The following is a 26,909-nucleotide window of genomic DNA, read 5'->3' as shown; positions in this document are numbered from 1 at the left end:
CAATGCTTGTGAATTAGGCCTACTGGGGAAACCACAAAAAACGCACCATTGGCTCAGAGATGGTGCAAAAAATAGTCAAAAAATGCACTGTATGTTTGAATAAATGTTATAAATAACATGAATAAATTTTTTAAAAACATTTTTTGAGTTGAAATAAGACGACGAGTACAACGAATATAACATGTTTTTCTAATTGTTTATAATAATTTTTAAATAAACAATTTGTTAATAAATAAGTAAACATGAAAAAATGTGTTGAAAACGGCTTTGCAATATGGTTTAATAATAATGCGAAAAATTACGTAAATTTTAATAAAAAATAATTATTTTGATGTAAAACAAGCGTTATCCGACCTGTACGCAATATTGGATAACTTTGCGCGTCAATAAAAAAATCAGCGTTCGTCGTACGAAAAAAATACAAAGGTCCTTTTTTGTTGCAAATTTCGTCCACAACAAGATGCATATTATAAAATTCGTCTCAAATAAATTCTAAGGCCTGAAAACAGCAAAAAATTAGGAGTAGTCCATAAAATCAAAATTTTTTGCTTACATAGCTACAAACTAAAGAAAAAGGGTCTAAAAATCGGTTACACTCTGAAAAGTATTTTTTGTAGTTCTCAGATGATGTGTGATTTTTTGGGAATTTTTAATTCCATTTTAAATGACGGAAAAAAATCCCCGCCGCAACATAAAAAAAATGATGAAATCGAGGATTTTCAGGATCCGAGTCTCGGATTTTGACGGCGCGTGCAAGCTAAACGACTGACTTGACGATAAATGTTGTTCAGATCATTATTGTAGATAATTTTACGTTCTACAAAAAAGGTACGTATAGCTAGTTACCCTATCTTGCTTAGTTTTCGAGATATTTGAGAAAAAATAAGAAAAATCGCGTTTTTTGTTGATAATATTGTTAATAACTTTTTAATGCGCATTAATTATGCGAAGCAAAATTAATCCCACTCACAGCACCTTAAATCGAAGCGATTCATGGTTGTTGCAACTTAAAAAGAGTAATTGGAAGGTTCGATGTCTAATATGACTGGCCTATACACCCAGATGTTTCGTTATCTCGACACGCTCAATTATAGTTCCATCCAAACTTTTTACTATTATGTCTGTTTTTATTTATTTCCTTATACTTCTAACTATCATATATTTGGTCTTATCTGCATTCATTTTTAACATATTCACATTCATCCATTCTTCAAGTATACCGAGCACCATATTTAGTTTTATTTCTAATTCCTCACAACTTTCTCCTGTTACACTTGCGGTCGTGTCATCTGCAAATAATCTAAATATACTTCCCTCCGGACAGACTTTAACTATATCATTTATATGCAAAATAAGCAATAGAGGTCCTAATACTGATCCTTGTGGCACGCCATATACGGTCTCAATTATTTTAGAACATATATCATTGAATCTAACTTGCTGCTTTCTATTACTTAAATACAATATTATCCATTCCAGTACCACTCCTCTTATTCCATACTGATATAATTTTTCCACTAATCTTACCCTATCTATTGTCTCAAACGCTCTCCTGAGATCCAGGAATAACACCCCCACCATTTTTTTCTCCTCAATTATCAACTTCCATTCCTCGATAAAACTTTGAATTGCTGTCTCACACGACTGCTGTTTCCTAAATCCCGATTGGTATTCGGTTATTATTTCATTGTCTTCTAGAAATTTTTCCAACTGTTTATTTACAACTAATTCTAATACTTTTTCATATATCGGTAACATTTTAATCTGCCTATACTCGCTTTTTTTGTTTGTTTACCTTTAGTATCGGTATTATCATGGATGTTTTCCATCGTTCTGGAAATTTACCTGTCCTAAGCGAATCATTTATTACCCCTACAAATTCATCTTTTATCACAGGTAGCACCATTTTCAGTATATCACTATTTATCCCTTTCTCTGTTCCGTTCTTTCGTGGTAGTTCCCTAACAATTTGTTCCAGATCACTTGCACTAATTGGCTCAAAATTTTCCATAATTCCCTTATTCTCAATTACATAAATAGGTCTCCTACCTGTGCCTTCTATCCCCTTATTACTAATAGATTGCACAATGTTGCTAATACTTTTTACATATTAAATTTATCAGTTATATTGCATTTTTCTATGTCTTCTAATATTTCAAAATCTACATTATCGATGTTCTCTGAACCCCTTTGCTCACCTTTAATTAATTCTTTCAAAGTTTTCTACATTTTTGTAGGATCACTCTTATTATTATCTATCATATTCTCATAATATTTTTTCTTTTTTGCCTTGATAAGTTTAACAGCTGCATTTCTTTCATTCTTGAAAAATTCCCAGTCCTGTTCTTTACCTGAGCTTATTGCTCTACTGTGAGCCTCATCCCTTCTATCTGCTGCCATTCTAATTTCATCTGAATACCACATTTTTCCTTCCCATATTTTCGGAATCTTAAACTTTTTCTTAGGTGCTACAGTATCCATTACACTTACTATACTCTTACTATACTATTAACAAATCTCTCCGCCCTTATATTTAAATCTAGCCCTTGACCTTGCTCAGTTCTTTCTTCCATTATTCTAAGAATATCATCTACATTAAATTTACTATAGTCCCTGCCTCTAAATTCTTTATATTTATTTCTCTTTTTATTCATATTAGATTCTATTTTTAGCCATGCATGGTCCGTTATTTTAGGTTTTTCATTCACTTGTACATTTATTTCTTTATTCGAAAAAATTAAATCTATCATCGTTCGACTATATTTTGTAACTCTCGTTGGACAATCAACGTATTGCCTCATCCCTAGGTTTTGCATTACCGTTAATAATTTTTTTGTGTAAAATGAATCTACCATTATATCTATATTAAAAAGTCCCCTATCACTATACAGTCATACTTTATTATTAAATCTTCAACCGTATCTTCCAAAAATCTCAAAATCGCCGTTTGACCCACTCGGCGAATGATACACTACTGCTATCATACTTTTATACAAATTCTCTCTTACTTCTACCACCACGCACCAACAATTTGACACTATCTTTTTCTTATCAACTATTTTAAATTTAATATCATCCCTAACATATATATATATATATATATATATATATATATATATATATAAAAGTACTCCTCCTGTGTTTCTATTTTCAGCATCACATCTAACTATACTATACCCCGGTACATTGACTTTACTATCCTCAATTTCTACAGTCAATCTAGTCTCGGATAACGCTAGAATCGCAGGATTCACTTTCTTCATAATTTGATGTTGAATTTTATCCTTATGCGCCAAGAAGCTTTGCGCATTCGTATACCAGAGTAATTTCGCTTCTCCCTGTGGTTGCTATTTTGCATCTTCCTAGCCGGCTCTTTTTTTCTCTTTCTCCAATACATTCTTAAATGTCGGACATTCCGAAGCCAGCGCCTCGTGTTCAACATTTATCTTCAAGTTGTACGTCTGATTCTTATAGGTACAGTTCACACACCTCTTCTTTGCCGTCGTACATTCATTCGCCTTATGATTTCCTACACATTTATAACATGTTTTCTGTCTCGTGCAATTCTTGGCAATGTGGTAATAGCCCCAGCATTTAAAACATCTTCTAACACTAATATAATTAAATATAGGACACTTTCGCCATCCTAAATTTATTTTTCTACCTGTTTTTTAGTGAATTATGAGTGCTTTCATCCACTTCAATTATTACGGATCCTTGCTCAGTATCCTTATTTTTTCCTCTTAATATTTTCTTCACTAGGTGCATACAGGATTCTTCGCCAATTCTATACTGCTTCTTGATTGTATCTATCAGTTCATCATCCTCCATTTTCATTTCTTCTCCACCAACATTAATTATTTTAATCTTTGGTTTCCTCTTCTTTGGTTCCGAGACCTTGACCTCCTCGCCCATTGCCGCTTGTACCGTCGCCTTTAGCTTATCCTTCTTTTCTTCCGTCTCACATCCTAAGATCACTGTCCCTTTACCTCCCTTTCTTAATTTGGTAATTCCTATTTCCATCTTGGTTATATCAATTTTATCTTTGTTTTCTTCGTAATTTCACTCTCTTGTTGTACTTTTGGTTTTATAATTAAGATATTTTTTTCTTTCCTTTCTTTAATTACATCGCTATATTTTCTTGTCGCTCCACCTGATGGTCCATATGCCCCTTGCGTTAACATTTTTCTCAATTCTTCTATTTCCTGTTTAATGCCTCCAACCTCCTCACGGACTATTTTTTTTATCATTGACTTGATCTCCTTTTTACATGCTGTCTCATCTTTTAATTATTTCACTGTTTTTACAAGACAATCTATTTTTCTATCAATATTCCTTGTTCCACTCGCGGCTGCTACTTTATTCCCGCTGCTTGTCGCCGGACTCATTTTTGCAGGTCCCGTTGTTCCGAGCGTTGTTCTTCCTGCTGCTGCCACTGTTTTATTTATATCAGCTACTTTATTACCATCACTAATAATGAACTTCTTGAATGGGCCAGTACACGACACCAATTCGCGGTTTTTATCATAAATTTTGTGCTTAGATACACATCTTGGATGGATGAAAAGCTTAGCGCAGGACTTGCATGCGATTACCTCAGTTTTAATCGACTTCTTAGATGCCGAGCATCGATACTCGGCGTATTCTTCATTCATTCCGTTAATATCGGCAGAGACAGTTAATTGATTCGTCCCCTTCACACGTCACTTTCACACGTCAGCGTTTTGTGTTCGACGCCATCCACGCGACAGCGCAAAGCGTACCGGCGCTGTGATGGGAGCAACCGTCGCTTCCGATCCCATGTTTTAACGTTGTCGCTCTGACAATGACGTTGTCGTCGCGGCGATAGTAGTGGCGGCGGTGGTGGTTGTCCACCGTCGCCGCTGTCCTCACTGTCAAGAGGGGCAACCTCCCTCCTCCTGACGCGCTCAACCGCCTCCTTCTGCGACATTACTCGGCCGCAGAAAGAGGTGAACGCTTTCCACTTATTCTCTCCCCGAGGACCGACCGCCGCTACCAGGACGGTCGGGAGGGAGAGGTCATTCCCTATCGTTGCCCGGAGGACACGGCGCTTCTCCTCCCACGCTGGACAATAATCCAGGGTGTGCTGCGCCGTGTCTACCTCCGGGCAGTGGTGGCAGCCGGTGGTGCGCTCCTTCCCGATGCGACACAGGTACTCCCCGAAACATCCATGTCCGGTGAGCACCTGCATCGCATAAAACTTTAGTCCATGTCCCTTTCTTCCTACCCAGTCCCGTAGGACTGGCTGGACAGCCTCACGTACCCTCCTCCCCGAAACAAGCCGAAGATCCAGGAGCTTTTCCAGGGCAAAACCAAGCCCATCTCCGCCTGTATCGCCATCGTCCGCCGATAAATCCTCGCCTGGCACTTAGCAAGGAGGTCGATCGGCGGAATACCGGCGAGAGCCGTCGCCCCCACATGCGAAACGGTCCTGTACGCCCGGGCTGCCCGGCTCACAATGAACTGTTGGACAGCCACAAACTGTCTGCAGAGGGTGAAGTTCTCTGCCACCCTCTCTGCCTATATGGGCGCTCCGCACAACAAGACGGAGTGGACCGTCATCGTGTAGAAACGACGCACGCCCTTATAAAAAAATGTGCCCTTCATTGCCATTAAAAAATGCCATTAAATTCCCATTGTTTCAGACGCAATGGAAATAAAGGCATTTTTGCCAAAGATAAAAAGTTCCACACAAAATCCCATTGGTGTTGCTATTGGTATTGCCACTGGTTTTGCCGTTGGTATTGCCATTGGTATTGCCATTTGGTATTAACACTGGCAATATCAATGAGATTTTGTGTAGAAATTTTTATCTTTGGCAAAAATGCCTTTATTTTCATTGCGCCTGGAACAATAAAAATTCAATGGCATTTTAATAAATGGTATTATTTTGTCTTTAATATAAATGCCTTCATTTCCCATTGCTTTTGGTTCAACGGACAATCTAATAGGAGCTCTTGCCTTAGGCGACTAGAGCCTGAAAATATCTGCCTCGGTCCCGTAGGGGCCTTATACATACACCAGTCCGTGCCGAACCTTGAATTTGAGAGAATGCATAAACGATGCGACGCCTAGCGGCGTCAATGCCAACTGCCGGTAATACAGTTACCGCGCGGGCGTGATGATGATGCTATGTACAACGGTGGCGCAAACCGCCACATTTACCATTGACGAATTTCCATTACAATTTACACTGAACAACATTGGCTGAAGGTAGAAAAATTCCATACAATCCTTCATAAGTCATTGGCAGTTTCCATTACGCCTATATAGAAAAGGTTGTCATTCGAATTTTGCCATTGCGTTTCCATTTATCTTATTGCCACTCAATATTTTCCATTTACTTTTCCATATAATTCGCATTGCAAGTTCCATACACAAGTTTTAACTTTCATAAGTCATTAGCAGTTTCCATTACGTCTGTATGGAAAAAGTTGTCATTTGAATCTAGCCATTGCGTTTCCATTCATCTTATTGCCACTCAATATTTTCCATTAACTTTTCCATATAATTGGCATTGCAACTGTAGGGCAACCATACATTCCCACTGACCGCCATTGAGCACTCAAGGGCACATTTTTATAAGGGCGTGCCCGCCTGCGCCGCCCAGATTGGGCAGCAATCTGGCCAGACTATTGGCTATAGTCTGAGCCTTTGGCACAACTCGGGCAACGTGCTCGCTGAAGCTTCTGGCCTCACTCAGCCACAGTCCCAGATAATTTAATTGGGACTGAATTGGGACGCGGACGCCCTCTATGTTCAAGCAGAGACCCCCAGGAGGTGCTTCCCGCAGAGCTGGTCCGGCTACGGCAGGCATCATATTGTATCCTCTGGCGGGTCGAATTGGTCTACCCGTCAGGATTCTACGCGGTTTGCCAGGGCCGCGCCGCAGCCGGTTAAAGAACCAGCAGGCCTGGGTCTTCTGCGGGGCCACCCGGAGGCCCAATTGCGCGCATCACCGTGGCTGCCGCCACGTTGGCCAGCCTACGTGCTTTTTGCCATGTCTCCCCGCCGACCCCCAGGTACACATCGTCTGCGTACCCGAACAACCAACAGCCGGCAGGGAGAGCAGCCCGCAGGACCGAGTCATAGGCGATGATCCACAACAGGGGCCTCAACACGGACCCCTGCGGGACACCGCACCCCATGAGCTTGGTCCTCAAGACTCTCTCTTGGTCCACGTACGTGAGCCCCCTATCTCGGAAATAATCAACGATCACCCTGATATAGAAGGGCGAAACGCCGAGTCTTAAGAGGGCCTCTCTTATTACCGGCCACGGCAGGGAGTTAAATGCGTTATGGACGTCAAACCCAACGCCCAACGCAACCCTACCCTGGTCCGTGACTTCCATCGTACGGGAAACGACGCGAAGGATCGCGTCGATCGTCGACTTCCCCGCGCGGAAGCCAAACTGGTCATCGGAGAGGCCCCAATACTCACCCCGGGAGAGGTGCCGGACAAAGCGGTCGGCGATGATCCTTTCAAAAATCTTGCCGACCTCGTCCAGCAAACATATCGAGCGGTACGCGGACGGGGAGTCCGCGGGCTTTCCAGCCTTTGGCAGGAGCATCAAGCTGGCCTCCTTCCACTTTGCGGGGAACCGACCGACCTTTAGGCATTCAGTGTAAATTCCTAGTAGCCTGTCGGACAGTCCCCCAGCGGCCAAGCCTTTCCGGGGATGCCGTCAGGGCCAGGAGCTTTACCCATCTTGACCCTGCGGAGAGTTCGCTCCAACTCCTCTCCGGTGATCCCCAGCTCGTCGCTCCACTCCGGGACCTCGATCTCCGGGAAGTGGACGGCTCCTCCGTCGCCGGCAGGAAAGAGGATGTCTACGATCCTGCCGGCAAATTGGGGGTCCAGGGATTCACATTAACGTATCCTAATATTTAATATTTATTACAGGAATATTCCCCTGTACCTACATATATGGGCATTTTCGCTAAAATTTTCATGTTTTGACCCTGATCTACTCCAATAATTTTGACAATTTTTTTTCCGAGAAGTGTTCTAAAAAGGAGAAAACACGTATTTGTTTGTTTGCGCCTACGAGCAATATGTAGGGAAGACCGGGGCGAAGTCGTTACCGGAGCGGAGTCGTCATTGCAATTATCTCGAAATCTTTATGTTATGTGAACTTGCCGTCCAAAAATACCTTTTTTAAAAAGGTAAAAAAAGACGCCAAGTACACGCGCAATGTATTTTATAAATTCAAAAATTCAACTTAAAAAAATGGTAGCTTTATTTCTTCTTAACAAAATTATATCACAAAGTTACGTTACCTAACTCAACCTAAGTGATATGTATAAATAAAAAAATCCAACCTAAGTGGTAGTAACTTCAATTTTTTTAACAAAATTATTATATCACAAATTTGTGTTACCTAACTTAACCCAAGTGACTAATTTCAAAAAAAGATGTGAAATCTTTAAATTGCGCCAATTACAAAGAGAATATATATATATTGCTTTGAAAAATCATTGTTATGCAACTATTTTTAAAAAACTTGTTCTTCCAACTCCTTTCTTTGTAGCTTGTCCTGTATATATGATAGTGCCAAATGGATTTGATAAATGTACCCATCTCTGAGCGTTACGAGTGTTCAGATGTTCAGCCTCTACAAGTGCTTGGACAACATTCACTTCACTTGCTTTCTCCAGTAATTGACGAGCCAATTGCTCATTAGCTCCTTTCATTTGAACGGAAGGATGATACTTATTGATTATCGCACCAGCAATACGGTAAAAATCACCCAAATTAAAAAGATGGGGAATCGGTATCGTCTGCTGGAAGAATTTAAAGATAAATTTGATGGTGCCATTCCTGGCCTCCACGATCCATCTTGGCTTAGTGATTATCCGCGAATCATTAGCTTCATCTGTAGGGAGTTGACTTTGTCCTGGGGGGAGATATCCTCTATCTACTATCATTAGATTTCCTTCTTGGAACCATTCTGTCATTCTTTCAACATCCCTATGAAATTCATTCTGGAGGATCGCAGCGTCATTGTGTCGACTGTCTGAAAAGTATGGACCTTGAATATCCAGTATGTAGCCATCGAGTGCGACTATCAGCATAGATTTGAGTAAATGTCGTTGCTTATGAAGACAAAATGACTGTCGGAGAGTACGAAAATTACTACTCTTAGGAACGTAGCTATAAGTACCGTCAATGTATGCGATTACACGAGGAATATGTGGTTCGGGATTGTATAATTCATTTGCGAAATCGGTTACATGTCTCTGGACATAATCTTTTCTTGTGATTGCATCCAAACCGATGTTCGTAGGAACAAAACGTTGCATCAAAGATTGTCGAAGAATTGAAACGGCTGCTTGTCTACTCGGGTACTCGAAGATAACTTTAAGAAAATCATCAGAGAGTCCTTGTCGCATCTTATATAAGAACATTTAATAAGTTTTTCTTAAAAACATATTTGTAGCTGTCTGGATAAGGCACCCTATCACAATAATTAAATAATTCCAGAAACTGCCGTTTTATCACTGGAGAAAAGAATTCGAACTCAGCATCTGTGAAACTAATCAATAAGGAGCAAGCTCGTGTAAACAAGACAAGGTTAACGACCAATGACGAGCAATAAAAGGTTGACATGAATTCAAATATATTATATTAACAATATTGAATTGGGACGTTTCGGCAACACCGTGCCTTCATCAGCCTAACAAATTACAATAAATTAATCATAAATAATCATGCATAATCACGAGTCATACATTTCTCCATCCAAATAAGTACCAATCCAAATTATTATAAGCGACTCATCTCAGAAATGATATATATAAAGGAACAAAATAATGGCATTAATTCCAACAAAGATATTGAGTTGACCTGTATTGACATAGGATTTCTTCTAGGGCTTAGGATCGACTGACTCGTGTGCAACGGCTGTTCACACGAAACTCTTCTCCACGTCAGTCCTCCAGGGCCTCACCCTGGTAAGTTACTTTTTGGTTCCTATTTTAGTATTTTAAGCGAACATGCTAACACACACAAGCCATAGGGACTTATTTACTGTCCGATTGACATCCGTTGTTGTTAGTCGAATACGAGGCAGCGATATAATGCTCAGTCACACATGAGATTTGAAACAGTATGGTACTTGAAATTAAACCGTGGTTTTCTCTCAGTTATCAGTACGTATAAATTCAACAATCATACTTTGCACGGTTGTTTATTACGGTTCGGAAACATGTTTTCCATATTCATTTCCATTGTTACAGCTCAAACGCATTTTTCAACTTTTTACTATTGACTCGTCATGTTGACGTGCAGACTTCGCTGGCTTGACTCGATGCATTCCCATTGTCGACTGTGGAATAAATCATAGATTCGTCCGGACTTTTAAGCAAGTTTTTTGAAAATGCGGTTTGACTCCGATTTTATTTAATTAACAATTTCAAGATTATCCTCGGTTTAGCATCTTCCGACAAAATATCGTTTGTACAGCGATTATGACTTCATAACATTATTACCGTACTTATTTGGATGGAGAAATGTATGACTCTCGTGATTATATATGCGTGATTATTTATGATTAAGTTATTGTAATTTTTTAGGCTGATGAAGGCACGGTGTTGCCGAAACGTCCCAACTTAATATTGTTAATATAATATATTTGAATTCATGTCAACCTTATTGCTCGTCATTGGTCGTTAACCTTGTCTTGTTATCTGTGAAACTGTTCTCATCAACGAATCTTCTTTGATCACTTGCCACATTTAGGAGTCCTCGAAGGACCATTTGAAGTTGCAATCCTTTGATAACGTAAAGTCTGTTAATGGACCGCAAGTAGCAATGCCTGAAAAAAGAAACCTCAATCATCTAAATGATGTTGATATGATCTGACATCTTCAGGAATGAAAATATTCCGCAAAACAAAAACGTTTACTCTGCATTCAAGCATAATCCTGTGAACATCGGCATTAGCATTACAAGTCACACAAGTACGATTCGCAGTTTGTGTCAATACATTGATATTAAAAATTTGATTTGGCAATAAGAGCCGAACTTGATGTACAGTCGAAAAAAATTTTTATTATACAAAGTATAGTTATATATTAGTCGCGAACTTTTTGACCGTTTTTGGAGTCGTCTTCAGCGCATTGTCTACATTTAAAATATACTTTGCGTTTAACACGGGTTTAACAACGTTTGCCAAAGACTTGCGATTACAACGAAACCCTCCTTATTCCTTCGGCATTCATGTTCGACGTTAATTCCATGAGGGCAGATGTACACTCCGAAGCCTCCCCAGGTATCTCCGTGTGTCATTTAGGGTTGGTAATTTGCTTCGAAGGATTTTGATATTCGAAGCTTCGAAGCTTCGAAGAATTCGAGGCCGAAAGTAACTTCGAACCTTCGAAGCTTCGAACAATATATTTGTGCGAATGTCGAATCCTTTTAAAGAACGCTAAAAATATTGTAAAAAGGAAAAGAATTAGTCAATATATATATATATATATATATATATATATATATATATATTGTATATACATGTTTGGAACGCGTGCTATTCAAAACAAGGTCACTGCTTATTTGCATCTAGACGTTGTGATTTTATAGAAATTGTGATTTTTGTTAAAGCAGGGCACACACACGTATATATTAGTTATTTATGCTTTCCAATACTCAAAATAACAGCTATATTTTCCAAACTTTTTTTGTTAATAACTTTTTAACGAATAACGAGCGCGGGCTGAATCCTTCTGAAGGGAGGGTGACTTTGACAACATATTAAAATATCAAGGTCATCCAAGGTGGTCCCCCCCATCTAAACAATTACCGATTCTTTGTAATATTATAATTTTGTTAAAGAGAATTAAAGCTACTATTTGAGCTGAAATAGGAAAACCTTTAAATGGGAGTACAAAGATATGTACTACTTGGGTTTTATTTTTTAAAAGTAGTTGCACAACAATTATTTTTTAAAGCAATATATGGGGCATTCCACGCCAATTCGCAAGGGGTCAAATTTTGACCTTTTTATTTTTGATGGCCGCTCGTTTTTTAACAGGTCTTTACGAGCATTAGACCCCTGTTAAATTGTTTCTATAATAAATGTAGCGTTTCCGAAATAGAGCCTGCGCAAAATGAGGACTGCAAAATTTTCAATGAATTTTTTCGCCTATTAGACAACGTCCAAAAAAAAAAATTTATTGAACATAAAATACGCTATTTAGATTATAGTTAAAAAAAAAAATTATCTCAAAATTTTATAATAATTATTTTAAACTACTAAAGTAAAAAAACACACAAAAATTTGAATATCTCAAAAACCCCATTTTTTATTTTTTTGAAATTTATAGGGAATATTCTAGGGAGTATTAGAAGAATTTTAAGACTAGTTGGAAATTGCGCAGAATTTTTGGGAATTTTTTATAAATTTTTTTGTGAGGCAATAGTAATATTTGACTCACAAAAGTGTAGTTAAAAACGCGTTTCTGACAATTCTGAATCGATTTAGATATACTTTTTTACTAAAGCATGATGAAGATCTCGGCATAGCACACGACAATTGCGATGAATAGTGTGGGAAAAGCGAAAAAAATAGATTTATGAGGAAGTTTAATTCAATAAGTACATTTGATTGTACTGAGCACAAAATAATAAAATTATAAATAATATGTTCTTAAACAAATGTACTTATTGAATTAAACTTCCTCATAAATCTATTTTTTTCGCCTTGCGAATTGGCGTGGAATGCCCCATATATAATTTTTTTTTGTAATTGGCGCAATTTAATTAAAGGTTTCATATATTTTTTTTTAATAACATATCACTTAGGTTAAGTTAGATAACGCAATATTGTGATATAATTTTGTTAAGGAGATATAAAGCTATTACCACTTAGATTGAATTTTTGGATTTACAAAATACATTGCGTGTACTTGGCACCTTTTTTTACCTTTTTTAAAGAAGGTAAATTTGTACTGATTGATTCGACGTCGGGTCAACTATACATTTCTCACTAACAAGGGAACCTCGCGAACTGGAAAATTCTGATTTTAATGAAACTTTCCACACATGTAGGGAGAGTAAAATGATGAATTTAAACATTTTTTGTAGCGGCCCAAAAACGGTTTTAAGGGGTGAAACCACTGCTCATATGTAGAGCGGTTTTTTGCTTTTCTCAATATATCTCGAAAAATATTTGAGATATCAAAAAATGTTTCTTATAAAAGTTTTACAGTAAAATTTCCTCTATTCGACAACATTAATAATATTTTTCAAAAATAATTTTTTAAACAAAATTTTGATTAAAAATTAAAAAAAATTTTTTTTTGAAATTTTATTAATGTGGTTGAATAAAGATGTTTTTACCATAAAACTTTTATTTGAAACATTTTTTGATATCTTGAATACTTTCCGAAATATATCGAGAAAAACAAAAAGCCGCTCTACATATAAAGGGTGATTTCACCCTTAAGAACTATTTTTTGGCAGCAACAAAAATTTCTAAATTCATCTTTTTACCCCCCCCCTACATGTGTAAAAAGTTTTATAATAACAACATTTATGTGTATTTAACCGCAACGAATAATTTTTTCAAAAATTTATTTATTTTTGCATCTCTTATTTAAAAAAATATCTGTTACGTTATTTAATATTATAAAATTGTAAAATGAAGATACTTTTATCCTGAATGTACTTATAATTCTTTAAACAATATTGTAACAATTTTAGCGCTAACTAAAAATTTCTAAATTTATTCATCTGTGTGTGCGTGCGTGCGTGTTTGTGTTTTATAAAATATTTTAGTTTTAGATCTCGCGATAGTAGATCTTGCGAGGCTCGCTCCGACGCTCGGCGACCGGACTTGATGGTGGGGCGAGCGCGCAACGGTTCTTATGCCCGGTCTTCGTGCCCGAACGTCCGGACCCTATTGATGATATTCCCCATAAGACCATACGTGTTGACAGCGTTCCCTAGAATGTATAAGAATATTTATTACAAATTTGTAATGTTGTTATTATAAAACTTTTTACACATGTAAGAGGGGGTAAAAAGATGAATTTAGAAATTTTTTGTTGCTGCCGAAAAATGGTTCTAAAGGGTGAAATCACCCTTTATATGTAGAGCGGCTTTTTGTTTTTCTCGATATATTTCGGAAAGTATTCAAGATATCAAAAAATGTTTCAAATAAAAGTTTTATGGTAAAAACATCTTTATTCAACCACATTAATAAAATTTCAAAAAAAAATTTTTTTTTAATTTTTAATCAAAATTTTGTTTAAAAAATTATTTTTGAAAAATATTATTAATGTTGTCGAATAGAAGGGATTTTACTGTAAAACTTTTATAAGAAACATTTTTTGATATCTCAAATATTTTTCGAGATATATCGAGAAAAGCAAAAAACCGCTCTACATATGAGCAGTGGTTTCACCCCTTAAAACCGTTTTTGGGCCGCTACAAAAAATGTCTAAATTCATCTTTTTTACTCCCCCTACATGTGTGGAAAGTTTCATTAAAATCAGAATTTTCCAGTTCGCGAGGTTCCCTTGTAAGTATGATTATGTAGTGTATTCTATAGTTTAACAAAAAGGTGCTCAAAATTTCATTTTATGCATTTTTTATTTTCAGATTATGCCAGAACTGAGGTCTCATTTGCTTTAATCGGTCTTTTTATAATGATGATGGGCTTCTGTTTTTCGATTTACACATTTCTGAACCCACGCTATATGTTTAAACGTCTTGCAGGAGGAATACACTTTATAACTGGTAATTAATGTTATAAAATAATAGGTGTACAAATAAGTCTCCGCCGTTTTACAATAGATGGTCCCACCAGGAGGTTATGGTTGAAATTGTCAGATGTAAAGTGTTATATCGTACGGTTGGACATCTGGCAACACCATAAACTTGACATGGTATCAAACTGTATCGGCATCACATAATTCTTTTCGTGCGAAAATGTCGAACTTTGAGCCAAATAAGCGTCATTTGCGGGAACTTTTGATTTATTTCTTTAATTTGAAGAAATTTGCAGCTGAGGCGCATCGATTGCTTGTAGAGTGAGAGAAGTTGTCGTGAGTAGTTTCAAAAGTTTAAGAACGGTGATTTTGACATCGAGGACAAAGAACGTAGCGGAAGGCCGAAAGTGTACGAAGACACGGAATTGGAAGCATTATTGGAGGAAGATTCGTGCCAAACGCAAAAAGAACTTGCACTTACATTAGGAGTGACTCAACAAGCAATTTCACACCGTTCTTTCACAATAAATGCCCAATTTTTGATAAAAAACGGCGGAAACTTATTTGTACTCCTTATATTTTTATATTTTAATATAATTCTGGTTAAGGATTAGATAATAATTATCAAAATAATAGAAAATGTAATATAATCTACACTAGTATAATGTACACTAGTCAACAAAATTATTGCAACATTCAATTCATATCAAAATTTCACATAATTTCAAATAAAAATATCTCCACGAAAAATTGTTGTAGGGGAGACCGGGGCAAAGTCGTCACTATTTTTTCGGTGCCGATTTTTAACAACAAAACAAATAATTTTAGTCAAATGTGGTATACCGTTGTAAAGAGTGAAGAGAACTTTTTACTAGCGCACAGTGCAATTGCGCACGTTGCAATTGGACACAGTGCTATTGGACACATAAAGTTGCGCACCGTTCGATTGGACACGTTTCAATTGCGCACAGTTCATTTGGACACATTTCATTTGCGCACAGTTCAATTGGACACCGTTGCTTTTGGACACAACACATATTATTAACTTATTTAAATAAATAAACGTAAGTTGCATTGAACACAATTCTTTTGCACACAGTTCAATTGCGCACAGTTCTTTTGCGCACAGTTCTTTTGCGCAGAGTTCTTTTGCGCACAGGTCATTTGCACACAGTTCGTTTGCACACAGTTCAATCAAGCGCGTTTAAAAATTATCATATACACATACACACACACACACGCGTGAGGGGTGCAAGGGGGGCCTTTGACCATCCCTCCCGCACCCACCTTCACCGGTACCACCGGTGGACAGGGTGAACCTCCTTTATAACTTAGCATGTACGTTTGATCAAACTGTGCGCAAACAAACTGTGTGCAAATGAACTGTGCGCAAATAAATTGTGCACAAAAGAATTGTACGCAAATGAACTGTGTGCAAATGGACTGTTCGCAAAAGAATTGTGCACAAAGAAACTGTGCGCAGTTGAACTGTGCGCAGTTGAACTGTGCGCAAAATAATTGTACGCAAAAGAACTGTGCGCAATTGAACTATGCGCAAAAAAACAGTGTCCAACTTATTTATTTAAATAAGTTAATAATATATGTTGTGTCCAAAAGCAGCGGTGCCCAATTAAACTGTGCGCAAATAAAATGTGTTCAAACAAACTGTGCGCAATTGATATGTGTCCAATCGAACGGTGCGCAACTATATGTGTGCAATTGCAACGTGCAAAATTGTACTGTGCGCAACTAAACTTCTCCCGCCATGTACACCTTGTATAAAATAGATAACCTAGTATAAGGTAGATAACAAAATGACCTCTCTATAGTATTCCACCCTATCTCCTTCCCTCTTTTTCGCTGAAAACACGATTACCCCCTCCTTCCAAGTCTCCGGCCAACCTTCTACCTTTCATAAGTAGTTATGTTATAGTCAAAGCCCGAAACGCAGGCATTCCTAGGATTGACTAGTCAATCCTGGGGAACAACCAAGCGTCTTGGTCAAAACCCGAAATAAGTTTTGCGTTTCGGTTTTTGACTAGTCAATCCTAGGAATAACTAATCTCGAAAAAATCTAAGCAGTAGTATCTTTATTTCCGAAAAATTATAACCCAAGTAATACACGACACAAAATTATGTTACCTTTTCAAAAAGAAGAGTCGCGCTTCAAGTGATCTATTACAATTACAAAAAAGAAATAATATCTCTTTAAATTAGAGCGCCAATTACAGAGAGAACATGTATATTTGCCTCAAAAAATAATTGTTGCACTACTTTAAAAAATCTTTACATTGTGTCAATTAAAAAAAAATGTATGATAACAATTTTATAAGATTAAAAAATTTTATTTAAATTTAACAAGGAAATACAAGATGTTTAAATACAAAGTTTACATGTGTATTTTTTAATGGTCACAAAGAATTACAAAGGTAACAGTAGAAAATACAAATATTTTATTAAAATATTTAATCCAACGAGGGAATACAATTTGTATTTAAATATAAAGTTTATATATGTATTTTTCAATAGAATAAAAGATTTAATCACAAAGAATTACAGAGGTAACAGTACAAAATAAAAATATTTTATTAAAATACATAAATTTTTCTTGTAAAAAAACTTGGCGTTGTTAGACCTCGAAATTTTAAATAAATAAGGACAACAATAAATAAAAATAATTCAGAGAAGAATGCGATGGGAGTAATATTAAATGATTATCAGCGTGGATGTGGGAGTGAATGATATGGGTGTGCGTGACGACGCGGACGGCGGATAATGCGGCTTATAATTAACTATAGAATAAGTTTATTTAATTATTTAAAATTTCGAGGTATAACAGCGCCAAGTTTTTTTACAAGAAAAATTTATGTATTTTAATAAAATATTTTTATTTTGTACTGTTACCTCTGTAATTCTTTGTGATTAAATATTTTATTCTATTGAAAAATACATATATAAACTTTATATTTAAATACAAATTGTATTCCCTCGTTGGATTAAATATTTTAATAAAATATTTGTATTTTCTACTGTTACCTCTGTAATTCTTTGTGACCATTAAAAAATACACATGTAAACTTTGTATTTAAATGTCTTGTATTCCCTTGTTAAATTTAAATAAAATTTTTTAATTTTATAAAATTGTTATCATACATTTTTTTCTAATTGACACAATGTAAAGATTTTTCAAAGTAGTGCAACAATTATTTTTTGAGGCAAATATACATGTTCTCTCTGTAATTGGCGCTCTAATTTAAAGAGATATTATTTTTTTTTTGTAATTGTAATAGATCACTTAAAGCGCGACTCTTCTTTTTGAAAAGGTAACATAATTTTGTGACGTGTATCACTTGGGTTATAATTTTTCGGAAATAAAGATACTACTGCTTAGATTTTTTCGAGATTTTTTGAGATACAAAGATCTACCACTTGTTACTTAGGTTTTTTCGAGGTATAATACTACTACTTTCTTTATTTTTTTAGGTAACAACATATACACTACTATGCGTGTACTTGGCGCTCTTTTTTACCTTTTTTTTAAAAAGGTAATTTTGTACGGATGTCACGCCTTTTTGTAGTGTTACGCATCTTAATCTTATAAACAATATATCTTATAATCTTATAAACAGTATATAATACAATGTATGAAGCTAAAAGTGTTACGGACTATTATTTCTAAAGAAAACAACAATTTAATATTTTGCTTTTAGTTTTTTTTAAATAATAATCTGTAACCCTTTTAGTTGTACACCTTGTATATATTTTTCAATTTCAACATAAAACATAATCGCAATAAAGCATGATTAATGTTAATAAGTCGTTAACTGTAAAATTCTTTATTTATTTTTATTTGCGTGTCTTACTGAATGTTGTTCGCAACTGTATATGTACCGATATTTTCAGGTATCGATATTTTTGATAATTATTTTTACGTCAGACATAATTTTAATTCATCCAATTTTCATTATGTCTAGACATAATTTCCATCCAAATTTTATTATGTCTAGACATAATTTTAATTCAGCGATTTTTATTATGTCATGACATAATTTTAATTCTGCCGCTAGGGAAATTTTAAGTCGATTCTTATGAATCAAGCTTGAATTCAATGTCTAGGTGTCCCAGGTTGCTGATGACGAGGTCCACATAGTGCGTTCTATAGTTTTCGGTGTCCAGGTGTTTTAATACTTTGAATTTGATGGCCACATGTTCCAAGTTGCCGATGACGAGGTCCACATAGTGCGCTTCGTAATTTTCGGTGTTTACATGTATTAATACCTCGAATTCGATATCTACGTGTCTTACATTGGGTGCGTTTAGCCGATATTCCGTTAGCCTAGCAATTGTGAGCAGTCGCTCGTTTTCGCTCGTTTTCTCTTTTTTGACCTAATAGATTAAAAGGAGAGGAAACGAGCGAAAACGAGCGACTGCTCACGATTGCTAGACTAGCGGAGTATCGGCTGAACGCACCCATTCAGATTTAAAGTTATTAATACACTTAGACACCAAAAACTATGAAGCGCACTATGTGGACCTCGTCATCGGCAACTTGGAACACGTAGACATCGAATTCAACGTATTATTACACCTGGACACCGAAAGCTACGGAGCGCACTATGTAGACCTCGTCATCGGCCACCTGGGATACCTAAACATCGAATTCAAGGTATTAATACACGTAGACACCGAAAACTACGGAACTCACTATCTAGACATCATCATCGGCAACCTGGGACACCTAGACATCGCATTCAACGTATTATTACACCTGGACACCGAAAACTACGAAGCGCACTATGTGGACCTCGTCATCGGCAACCTGGGACACCTAGACATCGAATTCAACGTACGATTACACCTGGACACCGAAAACTATGAAGCGCACTATCTGAATCCCGTCATCGGCAACCTGGAACACGTGGACATCGAATTCAAGGTATTAATACACGTAGACACCGAAAACTACGGAGCGCACTATGAGGACCTCGTCATCGGCAACCTGGGACACGTAGACATCGAATTCAACGTGTTATTACACCTAGACACCGAAAACTATAAAGCGCATTATCTGGACCTCGTCATCGGCAACCTGGGATACCTAGACATCAAACTCAAGTTTGATTCATAAGAATCGACTTAAAAATTCTCTAGCGGCATTTTCTGCCAAGCGTAGAGAACCTTTTTTTCCGTTGATTCAATATATATTATATCAAGCTTGATTCATAAGAATCGACTTAAAAATTCCCTAGCGGCACTTTCTGCCAAGCGTAGAGAACCTTCTTTTCCGTTGATTCAAAATATATATTATTACCTAATTTACCTAAATAGAAATCTTCTTCCTGACCGATAAGTCTATCGACCTAAATTCGAAATACGCGCGCGATATCGAAACTGGCGATACCTGCGCCGCCAGCGTCGAAAAAGTGAAAATGACATTTCTCTGATAATCATAATAATATTGAGATGAGAAACGGTCGACGTAGAAGTATTCGTATCTTAAAAATACATTTTCACATTTGGACTTTGCGTCGCAATATCTCCGCTCGTAGGGCACGTAGCGGAATATTATGAGAGAAACCCCCCCCCTAATTGGACCCCAAGCTATCAATCAAGCCTACTTAAAACTTGATCCGTTCACTCGTTATCGAGATCTCAACATCTCGGGTACTCGCAACCCGTCGCGTCGCGTAAAAGAGTCACGGTCGGTCTCGCTCCGCGTGTACTTGGCCCGAGACACTTCCATGTCTCTTGATAGTGGGGCTGAGGCATTATCAATATCTGTGTTTTCTCTCACAGAAATAGCGTGTTCGGAATGTCTACCAAGGATGTACCATTTCAAACGGTTTCTAAATTCTACGGGCGATGGGTGACTATTTGCTCCTCCCATTGCTCGTAGGTAGGAAAAATGTTTTCCAGAATATCCTAGCACAGTTTTCGGGTTATTATGTACTGTGGTTGAAAACTTTCATTTGAGTATTTGTCTTTAATATACACTAAAAGTTGTTTCAATGAGTTATTAGTCAATAATATGCCTTTTTGAAATGGCATAAGGCATGTTTAATTGACTACTCTCATTTTTAAAATAAATTCGTTCATATTCTCAAGAATTTGATTTTGCTTGTCCAGGTCCACTCCGTAAGCACGTAATCCACTATGCTGTCCGAATTTCGATTGAGTATTAAGGATGTCAAACCAATCATTAATTAGTATCAGCATATTTGACATTTCCTTCCAATTTTCCTTTGACATAAATCCTTTTTTACCACAGTATTCTAAAGCCATTGCATTACGAAGTAAAAAGACTTGGGCCGCTAATTTTACTTGTTGCCGTTGGAATCTTTTTGCATCAAGATGAGCTCTGCTCAAATTAAATGCAATTTTTAAATCTTGACAATTCAACTGTAGCAACTCTTCCAAAAGAGATGCATCAAGAGTTTGACCATCGAAGTTGAAACCCGAATCAAATAAATTGTTTCTTAATAATTTAATGAGATGGGGTACGTCTGCAAACACAAAAATTTTTAAAGAATTGTCTGCTGGATGTAAAAAAAAACATTGCTTTTTTCTACTTTCATATCTTGAAGTTGTTGCATTTGTAGTAATTCCTATATTTAATTGTTTCCATAAACTCTCTCATATTTGTAGGGCCCATGTCACTTGTCGTGGCCACTACTATATACTCAATTTTATAGAGTGCTTCAATTATTTCAAATAGAACGTCTTTGGTCATGGGTTTGAAATATTCATAAAAGATCGGCTGTTTCCATTTCGAAAATAAACCACGAATCATTACCATTTGACACGTCTTGTGTGGTCCATAAATTTGTTGTTCTCGACGTTCTAAATCAACTTTGTTAGAAATATAAATTTCATCAAAAGTTAATACTGCAAGTTTTTGTGCAGTTGTTAAATTCTTTCCTTTTATTTCCATTATTTTTAGTGCTTCGTGCAGAATTCCAGGCTTTACCTTAAAATTAGCAACCCAGTTTCGGAGAGTTGTGACACAAGGTAAAGGAATTTTCTGAACTTTGCGCAAATAATTGTAAGCCTTAGCACTTACAGACCGAAGGGCAATAGATGAGGTAATATCTTCGATTGTCCATTTTATGCGACTTTTCGCGGATACAATTTTCTTCACTTGCCCTGGTGTAAATGTAAATACAGTATGAAGTATGTCAGCCGCGATCTTTTCTCCAGACTTATGGATATTTTGTTCCAGGTCTTTAATCGTGTTGCATTTTTTTTCAAGTTTGCCTGAAGCTGGATATTGTTGCTTGCAAGCTGCGTATTTTCCTCTCTCAGTTCCTTCACCAGCGCCAAAAAAAGTTTAATGTTCTCTGGCTTCCTTTCCTGGTTAGCTTCTCGTAAAGTTCTAAAAAGTATTGTACAATAAATGAAATAATATATATAAGAAAAATTTGTTACAATTGTCATATAAAATAAATTTGAAACACAAGAGATGTTTTGTATCAACAAATATTATAATATTGTTAATGTTTTAATGTTTATATCTCAAACAAATGTGAAGATAATATTATGAAATATATACAATAATTACTGTTAATGTAGTTTTTAAGTAAAAAAAATTAAAAACAGATTTACTAAAAAAAATTTCTGCGATATCTATCATTAAAGAGCAGCATAATAATCGAAATGATACATACTCTTGTCCAGAGTCGATAATTTCCATTGGTGCATGCTCTTCCGTTGTACTTGCATTTACAGCACAGAGATCAGTGATGATATTCGATATCGTGTATGGAGTAGGTTCCTGGATAGCGTCTTTTTCAATACTGTTCTTTGTACAACCAACAAGTTCTGCATAAGTTGGTATTCCGGAACTGTAAACGTTACAAAAAATGCACTGTTATGGTATGTGAAATATATGTCAATAGAATTTTACATCAAAATCAACTTTCAAACTCAAGTTTCCAACTCAATGTCAATCTTGGATTCAAAAGTATATCGCATTCAAGCTTCGAACTTTACATCAAACTTTACATCATTTTGTAATTCTACAAAAAACTTGAGCTTTGAATTATACATTAAAATATAATTATAAAAATGTTAAATTAAAATCTATATTTAACTTTTATATAAAAATCTAATGTCTAATTCAAGTTTTCATCTCTAATTGAAATTCGAATCTAAAACAAAGTCGAACTCAGGTTTCGAGCTCTATTTTTCAATGCTACATCGAACTGTATTTTTCAATCTCATATTAAAATATATTTTGTATTGTAAATCGAAATCAATTTTTCATTCTTACCGAACTAATTTCTGTGAAGGTTCTACACCATTACTGTCATAAGATTTCTCAAATGGATACAATCGCTTGTGTCTATCATTTAGTAAATTGAGAAATTCTGTTGGTATCGATTCTTTTTTGAGGCCACGTTGTACATGTGGTTCAATACCTTCGGAACGCGGTTTGATCATTCGTTCCTCGAAGCAGTTTAACTGAAAATGTACCTCGCATATTCTTTCTGAAAGTAATTTTAATAAAAATTAATTTATTGTATTAAGAAATTTAGGTTATGAGCGTTAGGTTATGAGGTTATATAACATAATTTAATAATAATAATTATACAATTTAATAATAATAATAGCGATATAATAACATATTTTAATTACCATTTTTATCTTTGTATTCCTTATTTTTTTGACAAGCTTTCAACCATTTTGATCGCAAATCTGGATCTTGGGGAAATGTATAAAATACTACTTTTTTATTGAAGACATGAGACGTCCGATTTTTGCAATTGTTTACAAAACATTTTGACATGATGTCCGAAATAATAATAAACTACATAACACTATATGTAACGTAACGTATACCATAGATTTTCAGTACTTGCAGTCAATAACGAAACGCAGCCTATATATCGCTGAGCATAGCTGAGCATTAAATACATATATATCAATTATATGATCATAGTGGATTTGCAGAATGGGTAAAATCTGATTAGTTGACTACTCCCCACCACTTTCGGACGACTGCGCATCTTTCGGAATGTCTCACCTTCTATACTTCCACCATGCCGTTAACGAATACTGAGTCACCACGGCGCACCGTCAGACTTTAAATTAGCGTCGATTGTCCGGAGAAATCGCAGGCACAATTGTCCACAAATGTTCTGATCGTATCGCTGATAAGACGTGCAATTGTACTCGATCTTCGTCACGCTCGGCCCGAAATATCGCACCAATTCTTTCGGTAGTCAAAGATTGCCGAAACTGTCGAAATATACGACTCGATCTTCTCTCTTCGCGTACGCTACCCAATGAGTACCGGGACCCGCTGCGTCGTCCAAATTCACGATACCGCTCTCGTTTCGACGTACACCGCCGATCGGTAACAAATCACGCATGAAGCACCTCTGAAGGACGGTACGCGCATACGCCTTGCCAGTCGATTCAATTGTACGTTAGTCGTAATACCCGCGGGCATATTTAACGTCTTTTTGACGTTTTTTTTTCGACGGCACTCGCCCGCGTTTGTGCAGGTCGAGATACAGCCCTCGTCCATATTTGTACGTTTCGCGGCGCGATTGTGACGTTGCATTTCTTCCAGCTGACGCCGCGCGGCTTTGTTATCGTTCACGGCCTTTACGATTCCCGCCGCTCCGCCGGCCAGAGAACCGAGAACTACCAACAACAGTAGAATCGGCAATACGCCGCCTTGTTTCGCTGTCGGAAGTATCCGTTTCTTCGTTAGCTTTTTTTTCTTCACCGTTTTCGATATTTTCGTTTTCAAGCCGAGCTTCGTCTTAGTCTTCATGGTCGCCCAGACGGCTGTAGCGGCAACTCTCTTTCCGAAAGTCAAATCTCTCGCGGTAATGCGTTTTCGCGCTTCCGCAGCGAGTATCTCGTCCGCCGCGTGTCTCTCGGTGAGATCGCGGTTACGCGAATAGGCTACGTCGTGCTTAATACCTTGATTGCCTCTCGCCAATCGTTCTTGTAAACGAGTTCTCGGACCGCAAAATTGATAGCTGGGAATGTGTAATTCGAACGGAAGTGCGTATATCGCGCGATTTAACAGGCCTCCACCATTTTGTTTCGTTGACATTCGCCGCAATCTTTTATCATTGGCGCGGGTCCGTCGATGTGCGTTTGCTGCCACGGTTGATTGTAATGTTCGTAACAGCGACGATATGTCTGAACCTCCAAATCCGCCTTTATATGTTCCGAAAGCTTGTTCCACACGTAGTGGACGTGATCGCCGCACGTTTGCAGCAGAACGGCTTTTGGCACAAATTGCAGCTGTTTGGCGCTCAAGTGGCGAATATCGGAAGGTCTCGACAGTAGGACGAACATTTTTGCTACTGAGCGATTCGCGATTCGCAGTTCTGCTCGCCTATAAATAGGCGTTCGAGTCAGCCAGAAAGTCGGCAGTGTGGAAAGAAATGAGATCCGTGCGACAACCGTTGGCGATTCGCGTGACGAATTGCGACGACAGATCACGGTCGATGGGGGGCAACGTGGAGAAACGCGAGCACGGTACGATGTTACCGACTATTATACGCGCGATCATTTGCGGCCCTTCGAATTGCGGAAAAAAAAAGTTCTGATTAGCTTGTTGGAAAGTCCACACGGTGTACGTTTCGAAAACGTGTACGTGTACTCGAAATCGCTGCAACAGCCGAAATATCGAAATCTGTAGAATTTATTGACATCGATCGACGAAATCGGCTACTTTACGTTCTCCAATAACAGTGACGTCATTCCATCGAGCGACGCGCGTCCAAACTCGATCTTCGTCTTCGATGACGAAGCGTGCGATAAGCAAGACGCTGTGAGAGAGTATTTCTCAATGGGCAGGCACTCGAGCGTCGACTCCTTCTATCTCTGTCAGACGTACGCGAGAATACCTAAACATCTGATATGCGACAACGCGAATCTGCTGATCCTGTTTAAACAGGATGGTACCAATTGAAACACGTGTACAACGATCACGTGAATACCGACATGTCGTACGATGAATTTTGCGCGTTGTGCCACGATTGTTGGCAACAAAAGTACGGATTCGTAGTGATAGACAAGGACAGCGCGCTTTTGAACGGCCGATACAGAAAAGGATTTAACGTGTTCGCGATACCGTAAAAGCGATCAGTCGTTGCCGATACCTCGTCGGAGGTGAAACGTTAGCGTTACAGAGAGAAATCGACACTCAGTTTTTTTCCGCAATGGCTGCGATCGACGAAAACGAGAATATTTGCGAATGCGAGAAGGTCGTGAAAGAGATTGCGAAGACGAGTAATTCGATTCGCAAAAAATTTTGCGCTTTGAAGACCGGTAAGATCGAAAAGAACATTGAGTTGGACACGCACTTTAAACCTCTCATCGGACCGTTAAAAAAGATCGTTGACAACTCGAGCTTGATCGCGGTGAAAAAAGAGGAGCCGACGGAGAGCAACGCTGACGCGAAAATCGAACCGCTATTCGTTCAACAGCGCGGGGAGGAAGAGGAGGATGCTACACCGAAGAGAAAGAAGAAATGACTAGACTCCTGGTCGGATCTGTCATCGACTCCGTGTAAATCTGATCAATAGAAACGACCGATAACCTCTACACCGATAACCTTTACACCGACGCGAACCGTGCAACGTACAAGTCCTGAATTTCTTGAAACCGCGAATGTTTTTGAAACCACGGACGACTTGATCTGGACGACCGTTCATAATCGGTTGCAAACGTTGGAGGGTCAAAAATGGTTTATAGAATCGTTGGAAGATCACTTGGGTCCACTGAGTCGAATTTACATCGCAGATGTTTTGAGCGCCTGTCCAACAATAGACATAGCGTACGGCGTTTATCTCGGCAATAATCAATTGATGCTCGGTAATAAAAGTTTTGACGTGGACAAAGCAGATAACATTTATATCGACGGCGTACGATACGCCGGCACACCCGGTATTTACGAGTTGATCTTCGAGAAAATACCCGATGACACGATCTACACGGAGGACGATAAGATTAAATACAGGAGCATACTGTTGGCAACGAGTGCTCATAAATACAAGCATGATCCCCTCGGGCGACTAAAGGGCAACGTGGGATTCAAGTATCGAATTGTAATCTTACCGTTGATGTCTACCGAATCCAAGAAGAAAAAATCCGGAAAAGGATTATCCATGCCTTGCGCGATGACGCTAACCAACAATAAGATCGACTAC

The 26,909-nt window shown here is 37.6% G+C and overlaps 2 protein-coding genes across 5 annotated transcripts in view; one reads left to right on the top strand and one right to left on the bottom strand.

The window, feature by feature from the left end:
* LOC143905464 (uncharacterized) overlaps positions 1-26,909 on the top strand; it is a 249,609-nt gene that overhangs the window by 76,945 nt on the left and 145,755 nt on the right. For 2 of the 4 annotated variants that reach the window (XM_077420896.1, XM_077420893.1), the window contains one exon: positions 14,624-14,761. In XM_077420896.1, the coding sequence (XP_077277022.1) occupies positions 14,671-14,761 (91 nt within the window). In that variant the 5' untranslated portion in view covers positions 14,624-14,670. Of the gene's footprint in view, positions 1-9,505; positions 9,624-9,894; positions 9,976-14,623; positions 14,762-26,909 lie in introns of all 4 variants that reach the window. The other 2 variants (XM_077420894.1, XM_077420895.1) reach the window with 2 other exon arrangements.
* On the bottom strand, positions 20,370-23,758 carry LOC143905466 (uncharacterized). The gene is made up of 4 exons (XM_077420900.1): positions 23,368-23,758; positions 23,003-23,219; positions 22,398-22,574; positions 20,370-22,105 (listed from the first exon to the last, which is right to left on the bottom strand). The coding sequence occupies exons 1-4, from the start codon at positions 23,516-23,518 to the stop codon at positions 21,868-21,870; spliced, it is 783 nt and encodes a 260-aa protein (XP_077277026.1). The 5' UTR covers positions 23,519-23,758; the 3' UTR covers positions 20,370-21,867.

This window comes from Temnothorax americanus, unplaced genomic scaffold (assembly GCF_048541705.1).
Source record: "Temnothorax americanus isolate GAGA-0224 unplaced genomic scaffold, ASM4854170v1 Scaffold61, whole genome shotgun sequence".
Taxonomy (NCBI): Eukaryota; Metazoa; Arthropoda; class Insecta; order Hymenoptera; family Formicidae; genus Temnothorax; species Temnothorax americanus.
Note: the sequence above shows the minus strand (reverse complement) of the source record. Positions and strands in the feature narration are given on the sequence as shown.

What these genes read in the sequence shown, in the direction of transcription:
- LOC143905466 (XM_077420900.1), bottom strand. Translation starts at nt 23,518, where the DNA reads ATGTCAAAATGTTTTGTAAACAATTGCAAAAATCGGACGTCTCATGTC. An exon ending in GGAATACAAAGATAAAAATG is followed by an intron (nt 23,220 to 23,367) that starts GTAATTAAAATA and finishes AATTACTTTCAG; the next exon opens with AAAGAATATGCGAGGTACAT. An exon ending in ATTATCGACTCTGGACAAGA is followed by an intron (nt 22,106 to 22,397) that starts GTATGTATCATT and finishes AATACTTTTTAG; the next exon opens with AACTTTACGAGAAGCTAACC.